This window comes from Aptenodytes forsteri, unplaced genomic scaffold (genome assembly GCF_000699145.1).
Source record: "Aptenodytes forsteri isolate BGI_AS27 unplaced genomic scaffold, ASM69914v1 Scaffold102, whole genome shotgun sequence".
NCBI classification, from domain to species: domain Eukaryota; kingdom Metazoa; phylum Chordata; class Aves; order Sphenisciformes; family Spheniscidae; genus Aptenodytes; species Aptenodytes forsteri.
The window spans coordinates 463,055-472,644 of NW_008795771.1; the positions used below are offsets into that span (position 1 = coordinate 463,055).

The 9,590-nt window shown below is 36.9% G+C and overlaps 1 protein-coding gene across 1 annotated transcript in view; it reads right to left on the reverse strand.

Moving 5' to 3' along the window:
- GABRA4 (gamma-aminobutyric acid type A receptor alpha4 subunit) overlaps positions 1 to 7,256 on the reverse strand; it is a 28,933-nt gene extending 21,677 nt beyond the window's left edge. Inside the window, exons 1-6 of the mRNA XM_009283594.1 lie at positions 7,166 to 7,256; positions 6,738 to 6,805; positions 4,080 to 4,300; positions 3,894 to 3,976; positions 1,912 to 2,055; positions 354 to 506 (exon numbers count right to left, since the gene is read on the reverse strand). Coding sequence (XP_009281869.1) covers positions 354 to 506; positions 1,912 to 2,055; positions 3,894 to 3,976; positions 4,080 to 4,300; positions 6,738 to 6,805; positions 7,166 to 7,256 — 760 coding nt within the window. The remainder of the gene's footprint in view (positions 1 to 353; positions 507 to 1,911; positions 2,056 to 3,893; positions 3,977 to 4,079; positions 4,301 to 6,737; positions 6,806 to 7,165) is intronic.
- Positions 7,257 to 9,590: the final 2,334 nt, after the last annotated feature.

Sequence of the window (9,590 nt, forward strand, 5' to 3'; positions counted from 1 at the left end):
TAAGTAATTACACTACTGTCCACTGGAGGATAAAACTGCTCTGGATGTAGGCTAAGGACTTGACTGGATTACTCAGGGCCAGGTCTTCCCAGTTCGCTCCCCGAAGCAGGTAGAATCCCCGCAGGCAACCATGTCACCCTTCTGGTTAAATATTCCAAGTTTCTCTTCAGATTCCAAGGATTCACGTAATACATTCTTCATACACTGAGAGCAAAAATTCCTCTGAGTTTGCCTTATTCCCTTGCTTCTGCACTAGCACAGAGGCAGTATACCCCCAGGCACTAAAAAGGCCTATTCTAGTTAAAGTCATTAAGAGAGGAAGTACTAGAAACAGTAAAAAAAGAAATAATTACCAAACACAGTTCTAGCTGGAACGGACTCCTTATTTATCCAAAAAGAAACTTGAGAAAGGATCACGGTCATAATGCATGGGATATAGGTCTGAATCATAAAATAACCCATTTTCCGTCTGAGGTGGAAGTAAACTGTCATAACTATATATTCACCTAAAAAAAAAAAAAAGAAAATACTTTTCTGACTGTGCATAAAATTTTTGTGTTGCAGAATAACTGTTTCAGACTATCAACTAGGATTGTTTAAGATGATGCTATTCATACCACTTAACGCGTATAGAAAGATACGTTCCTTAGAGACAAGAATGAATGAAAGTTTTAAACAAAAAATCCTGGAAGTAGTAGGTCCTTACAGTGCCATTCTGTAGCCGCTACCAAAAATACCATAAATGTACAGCTAATACTGGATCACTTTTTACAGTATAAGTACGATTTAAAAAAATTCTTTTGGCTTCTGTTGAAGAAAAGAGTCCCAAGACACAAGCTATCTACCTATCATAGTATCCAGAACATTGTGGTACCTACCTGCCAAATACAACAATAATAACAATGATGCACATCAAATTACATGGAAGTGTCTCAGCTTTTTACTAGGTTTATACGTCAGCACCACTATGATAATGAAACAAATGCAAAAATCATTGACAAGAATTAAAAATACTCTCTCTAAAATGTTTTCATTCATATTAAAAAAAAAAAAAAAAAAAAAAACGCAGTTTTACCATAAACTGAATAAACTGTCTAAATAAAGTGCTACAGAATGAGCATTTTGGGGACAGTAAGGAAATTCAGTTGTTAACTCATAATAATCAATATGCAGAGAAGTAAATTTCTAGTGTATTGCAAACCGCTGCTTCATCTTTAAGAAAAATATCCATAGAGCAATACATCAAATGTATTTGCTTTATCTGTTTCATTTTGACCATCTCACAACACACAAACTTGCTGATGCTTAGAAAATGATTCCAAATTTTAAAAATATTTTGGGAATATGCTTGTTTATCACCACACTGCTCATCAGTGATACTTCACTCATTTCGGATGCCTGTAGTTGCCATTTGCCTTATTTCTTACAGCACAAATCAGCAGAAGTATCTATTGTGACTAATGCATTTGTGCCTATCCTTATCTGACTAGAGGGTTTTTATGGCTTTAATAACCCATTCTGTATGCTGTACTTCTATCCCGAGATGTTTGCACCGCCAAACAAAGGAAGTCTTTTGTACATAATGTGGATACAGTGCTGAGAAATTACTTCCTCACCCAGACATCCTCTTGACTCTTCAAACTGCATTTTAAGCAGTGATTAAATGCTCATTTTGTCCCTCGGAGTAATGATCTCATTCTAGCTTTCTGAAAGACCGCCGCAATCTACTGTAATGAATCTGCAAATGTAAATCTGAAGGACAGAAACCTAATTCAGATTTATGCTCTCAGCCCTTAATATATACCCTATGACATTCAGTAGAATACCTTACAGGAAGGAAAGAAAAAAGCCTTGGGAAATGTTACAGGGTTAGTTTTACCTCAAGTTGATTTTCACTGACGAGGTTCCTACCTGTAATAGATTTAATGGTTTCAGTGGATACCGTATGCCCCAGCAGGTCATACTGAACTAAACTGGAAGACTCCTCAGGAACTTCCACTGACTTCTCAGGTCCTTTTGTCCAGGTATAAATCATTTCACTCTTTGGATAAGCATCTACAACACATTATCAGTTCGCATAAATAGGAAACTTCTCACACCTTACTAAAAGCCCAATCCAAACCTACTGAAATTGAACTGCAAGACTTACACTAACAACTTTAGCAGATGATACCCTTCATGATAAGTTACCCCCAAAAGTCACCCTCGGAGGAGAATAAACAGGAGCTAAGGTCATATGTCAAGTGTCATACACAAATTCACTTAACATTTGAATGTGAAGTCTAAACACAAGTTCTTGCTGGATCAGCCCTTATTGGGCATGTAAAGTTTATCTTTAAATTAGTTTAGAAATTCCTATCTAAACTTTTGTCATTAAAATATACTAATATATAAAAAAAGAGCATGTGTAAGGAAGATACATTTTGGAGACAGGGTGCACATTTCTTTACAGAAAAGTGATTATACTAAAAACTATATTATACTAAAAATGATAATATTTTAAACTTGTGTTTAAAAGATTTGCCAGAAACCAGAGGTCAGTAGAAAATTCACAATACCCCAAAAATAAGCACACCCAAAGAAACATTTTACATTTAATACAAAAGACGTAACTTAGGGCTACCATTCAATCCCTACACAGCCCAAACTCCTGTTAAAATTAAATTAAAACAGTCTTGCATTTGAAATGGCTACATCTTATTTCAAGTTTCACTGAGGAAGATATCAGATTAGTGTCAAGTGCAATTTCCGCTGGTTGGCAATTCTGCCTGAAGAAATACGCCTGTGGAGAAGCCCCCACTATTGAAGCTCCCCTATCGTACAGCTTATACCAAAGCCAATTCTGGCAGCACCTGGTCTCCAGTCTCACTGGAGATGAAAAACCTTTTCAGGTTTTTTCAGAAACCTTTTTCAGAACAGGGATGAAAAACCTTATCAGAGCAGTGTCTTTAATATCCCCCTTTTGGTTGACTACCCAGCTATATAAGCTAAATGTATGCTAAGGAAAGACTGCGAGTAGCTTCCAGCCATTTCTAACTTCAGAGCTCTGGACATTAATCTGTTTTCCTTGACGTCCAGCCACTGACTACATCGGAGTATAAAGCAGAGAAGTCAGCGACCGAGGAGGCTTAGAAAAGTGACAAGACAGTTAATGGAGTGCACAAACCATCCCCAGGTGGTCTCAGAGGTCTCTGCTGTGGATTCGAATCAGGGAATCATAACTACCTCCCTTGGTTATTAAGCAGTATGTCCCAAAATGTTACTTCTAGCCAAAGTTTGGAGATTATCCAAAAATCTACATCTGATTTCAAAGCAAGAAAGGAAAAAGTCACCTGCACTAAGATTCCTCTCACCAGTCTAAAAATTACTTCTCTAGACTATACTTGCCATGCCGACTCCCGTTATAGGCCAGGAGATAGACAAATACAACTAAAGATCAAATCTTTACTCGTAACCTACACATCTAACTTAGGATATCAATGTGCCTCCACTAACTGTAGAGAAAGTCAAATAACCTGCTTCCTTAGATGCCTTTTACCTGGCTGTTGGAAGGTGAGATGGATCCCACCCTCTTCATCTTCTCCAGAGAATCTCTCACTTTACTGAGTATCCTATTCCTCCCTAAGAACCAAGAAAAACTATGTATTTCAAGCAACCGTGTAGCCAGAATAGTGGGGTTCAACATAACAGCAGAATCACTGCCTGCTTTTCAATTCTCTGCCTGGGTTTAATTTTTCAGGCCCTAAATAAAATTCCCAAGGAACTTAACAGGAGTTTTGTCTGCATAAGGATTGTATATCAAGACTAATATTCAGAAAGTTTAGTAATTGTTCAAAATCTACTTCTACTATTTAAATTCTGTAGTTACAAGAAATTTCATAATTGCAACTTACAACTCCCAAATTTGAGAGGACAAGCATGACCATCCATGGGAAAATCCACTAATCTCATGGGACACTCTGCACTTATTGTAAGCCTATAATGGAACAAATTAAATAGTCTCTGGTTGCCATTTTGTCTAGGCAGTATAACTTTTTGCATACAGTAATTGTAAGAAGCTGAACAAACAAGTCAGATACCTCATTGTGTACAGGATGGTGCCATTTCTCATTATTCTGAAGAGTTTATTTGGGGCTGTCATATTATGTGCAACAGACTTTTTCCCATTCCTGAAGAAAGTGTCAGGAGTCCACACCTTCGAAACCATCAAGTTATTAAGTCTTAAAATTTCAATAGGGCCATCATATTTTAATCTTTTGTCTACCCATGTCTGTCGGAAGAAGACATCCATTGTATACTCCTGTATTAAATTGCAGAAAAACAAAGATCATATTTGCATGTATAAGTGCTTCCTGTAAAAATAGAAATCCCTCAGAAGCAAAGAAATCAGTAATAAAGAAAATGCTAAGTCCACTACACAAACATATTTCCACCAATTAAAGTGTTGTGCACTTCTTAATAGCTTAATTTCTCACATTAGTCATATCAATAAATTGCTACACATATTTAATCATTAAGGAATAATTAATCTAATTAGTTGCGGGAAGCAGGCAATTGAATTTGTAGTCAAGCATATAACTGGAAACAAAATGATCTCTGACAATAAGTGTCAACAGATTTTTTAAAGAAAAGATATCCATGGATTTTCTGCTGCTGGCTAAATTAAAATACCAGGACAAACGATTACTTCCACTTTAAATTCAGGAAAGAAAATTTAATTTCAACTGATGCAGAGTAAGCTTTTAAATGAGGAAAGCTAAATATTTCCTTTGCCATGCCCACAAAACATGGATAAATGTGCATATATACACATTTGTGTTTAACTACGTAACTACCCCATTAACTTCCTCAGGAAAGCCATTCAGATGCTCCAAAGAAAACATGCAAACAACAACTGCAGAACTGCAGACACAGGCACATCATGAGAAATCATATGTGAATGAATGGACGAAGGAATGCATTTCTCATCTCTGGAAGCTAAAGCATTTCACAAAAAAAGAATCATGTGGCATTGAAAAAGGTAACACAGAAAGCTTTAAGTCCTTTCTAACTTAGAGTTGTGATTTTGTTAACAGCAACAATGTTGTTGTTAACAAGCCAAACAATGTTTTCTGACTTTATTTCAAACTCTTCTGCATAATGTTACCATTGAAACTACTTGGATGGCCATATGTATTTGCATGGGCAAGGAGGCATGTCTGCTAGCGCAATGCATCTTAGAATTATATCTGTCTTCTTTCCCATGGCTGCATCCTCCACTGTGGTTTATAGTTAATCTATGAAAAGTCTCTTTTCTAGCGTCATTTCTTGCTGGTGACTTCATAGCTCATAACTAGCAGTTTCTGTTATTAGCTTCTACATGACAGATTTTGTAATATGAGATTTCAACCCTTTCCATTACACTGGGTACCAAAGTAACCCAGCTCTAAAAAGACATTCTGATCATCCCCTGTACTGAGACTATATCACACTTTGCTGTTTCAGTGAGCTTTAGGAGCGCAGCCACATTCAGATTATATTGGGTCACTAGCGGATACATTAACTAAAAATCACTCCAAAACCAATTCCTGGATCCCTGAATAGCCTCCTAACTAATCTCTAATGATGAAAGGGGAAACACCTCCTGTAAACTCTCCTTTTGTCAGTTCCTTCAGTCCATGTTCTCGCTCCTGCCTTCTCCAATATAACTAATAATTTCCCATGTGGCGCTATGTCAAATGCTTCACTGAAACCTGAGAGATGCCATGCAGCCCTCATTTTAGATTTGAGGAACACATTACCAGATTTCCTTGGGACCAGATTCTTGTACCCCTCATCACACTGAACAGCATCATACTGTACGTGACAGCCATTGAAGGGGTAAGATGCATTTCAACATGAGACCGCTGTCACAAATCTAGCCCTTGAAAAAAATATCTTGCTATCACATACCTTTCCACATGATAGAACCAAATCATACAGCACTGTATGGGAAGAAAGTTAGTGCCCTGAAACAGACTTTCCCTTAAAGAAGTTCAGTACAAACATATAATGCACATATGGCTGTTACTTCCATGGGATTTCTTGGATATTTTATGAAAAGAGAAGCTATTGTGTGATTTAAGGGTATACCACTAGATTATAGAAGCTGATGAGAGTTATGCTGAATTTGACCTCAAATGAATGCAGATGCCATTCAGGCACAAATAACAGTACGTGCAAATGTAACATTTCTCTTCTGTGACTATTTCGTGCATGTCACTTTGACGTTCAATTTCTGCAGACACTTATGAAAACTCTTATCAGTCAAACATTTATTGAAAGTGATGCTAAAGGGGGCATAAAGATCAGCAAAGGGCATTCATCTGAAATGAAAACGTCAACAAGTATTTGTGAAATGATGTCGTTATTATTCACCTGAGAATAACACAAGTTTCAGAAAGGAAAAGCAATTTCAAAGATATTACACACTTTCCCCACATGACTTAGACGCTCCCTGCAAGGCCTGATTCTGCCTCTACACCATGAAAGTCTGTTTTAAATCCTATGAAATGAATTCCTTAAGCCAGCCAAAAACCAGTGAAAGCGTGACCAGAATCAGGCCTGATGTATCTAATTATAACCTGTAAATTAAGCTGTTACTAATCTTGCCTACTTTGCATGATTGACAGAACAGTACAGATGAAGCATCCACTCCTTACTGCAGTTAATGGTTTCTCAGAACCAGGAAATGGCATTTTAATCCCAGAAATACATACCATTTCTACATCAGAAACAGGTCCAAAACTGGTGACATATATATCTGTTTTGACTTCAGTAACAGGACCTAATGTATGAAAAGGAAGTGAGCAAGAAAATTTGAATTTTGCAGGTCAACAATTCCCATAAATGATCCTGGCATGCGAACAATTACTGCTTTGAGGGTTCTGTGGACGAGCAAGAGCAAAATGCAAATATAGGTCATTTCAGATAAGTCTCTAATAACAAGCACTGCTCAATTACCTTTACTACATAAGTAAATCAAAAGCAGCATTTCCATGCAAATCTCCATTCAGAAAACCAACGTTGACTCAACGGATAAGAAAACAGATGCCAAAAAATTAAAAGGCTCACTGAAAACACCATGCTAATTAACAACAAGCACCGAATTCAGGAAATCCACATTCCCCAAGGCATTTATTATTACCAGTAGGACCAAATGTTAGTAACTGGACTACAGATATTAGCATGCCATGCACTGGGCAATTTAGTACTGCAGTATCAAGAACTGCATCCATATCCGGAGATACACTTACGTGCTTTAATACTAACAATCAAAATAAAAGTTGGATATCTAAGTATTTTTGAGGGTCTGAACCTAGGTTCAGATGCTACTACAAAGCCTGTCTTGAAAGAACTAGTGATACTTAGGACACTGTTCAAAACAGTGCGCCGAGCAGAGGTCTTGCGCTCTCACAGCTGGGTACCACATAGCAACCATCAGAGAAAGCAGTTTAGTTTTAACATATCACTTCCTTTACTACAGGACAAAACACCTTGACATTTCAGATGGGCATTCACTCTACAGTACACTCTACAGTTCCCCTTAAACCAAAGAACTCATGTACTAACTAATTTCACTGGGATTTAGGTCTGTTCCCAACGTAAAAGGCTAGAAAGCTGCTAATCATTACCGGTTGTTATGATGATTCTGTGATCAAAGCATTAGCTAACGGTTTAATTCAGCTAATTAACTCACATCGTAAATTTAAAAAAAAAAAAAAAATCTACTGATGGTCTTACCAAACAGTATCTGTTGGGGGGGGGAGTATGATCTACAAATTCACAACCACAGTTTCTAAACACCTACAACTCGAATTTCTAAAGAGGGTAAGTGGCTCAAGTCTGTTAATTCAGGCTTTATCATAGTATTTGCAATCTAAAAATGAAAGGAGGAAAGACTTAAGACTGTTAGGAGCAGAAGAATATGTCCCTCTTGGAAAGAAAAAAAACAATTAAAAAAAAAATCACTGTTCACAGATTTCACTTTGAATCAAATGTTAAAAGGAGAAAAAGAAATAAGCAACTGGAAAACAGGGAACCTATACTTCTTGCACCCAGAACAAGTGCCAAACTGTGAATAAAAAGTAAAATAAAACCACGTGAAATTATTTCACTAAACAGTTCACAAGTTATGTAGAGAAGAACAGCTAAGAATTTTTCAGCTAAATGTCAAAAAAATGGCTTTGCTGGAAGTTAACAGTTTCACAGAAGGACATTTTTCCGTGATAAAATCTAAAGAAAATTCACCTTACAACAGCTGGTAGCTCAGCGGTCCCTGGAAAGTTGGATAGTTTGGCATGTCTGTCTTGAAGAGGTTTTAAGAAGAAACTCCCAAGTTCCAGATAACACACTTTCACACCACACTGTTTTGCAATGGGTTGCTCTCTAAACACATCAGATGGAAGCTGCTCCCCTTTCTACAAATAATGAAGTGTTCATTAGGTCAGGGAAATCCATGAGTGGTTAGACCACTCATTTTACTGACATCGTAGTCCAATGACATTTCCTGAATATAATTATTTCTGGAGAGCAGAAGAGCTCCAAGAGCTTGGAAAAACTCATACTAGAGCTGTCAAGATACTGGAAGTGAAGACATTCATCTGCAGCATTAGAAAATAGGGGAGAAAAGCCCAATCATACTTGTACATAGAAATAGAAGAGATCCAATCATAACTGACCTCCCATAATCACAAGACTAATTTATCTAGGGTTGGTTTAAATATAGAAATATTTATTTCACCTAAATTTGAAGTGTTTCTGAAATCAAAGTTCTATAGAAATGAAAAAGTAATTTTCCCCACATAGCTCTAATAAGAAAATGTAGGAATTAGTCTCTATTACTCAATAATAAGAAAATACTGAATATTGCACTCAGTTCCTAAGTCCCTTTCAGGAACTGCTTTATTTGTTAGTTCTAAGAAACTAAATAGGAATATTCCTCAAAAAAACGCCAAACCTTTAACTGCTTTCCTCTGGCGATATCTTCTTTTCTTTAGCTCTCAGAACACTGTAATTTTATAATCATAACCTATTGAGCAAAGGGACAGATTTTTCCCACAGGCATGAGCTGCTTCTCCTCAGGCATTGATTTATTTTGTTTTATTAAATGATTACAGCTTCATGGGCAATAAGTGTTCAGAGATTTTTTGCAAGTTTATCTTCTGGAGTTTCTCAGAAAGAAGGGGAGAGCTAAGACCAAGAAGCTAATTTCCAAATCAGCAAGCCTATGATTTAATGCTATTAGAAATCCTATAGCAGCAGCACAGGACTAAAACTATGCTTGAGTTCACTCTTCAGTAACTGCTATTCTGCTCTCAAACCTTTATTTATTAGTAGGACCCATGAGAAAGAAGAAAGCAAGAACTCTCAGACAATAAGGAAGCCACAAAATAAGACTGAAGTTAAAGTTTACTTTTGGTTGCTTGCCTGACATGATGGCAGTACAGTGACAAAACGAATGTCAAAAATCACATTTTAGGCCACTAGAAAATGGCAGATGAATGAGGATCTAGAAATATTTTAGGCATCAGAACAGTTATCCAGCTCGTACTGACATGCAAATCCTTGCT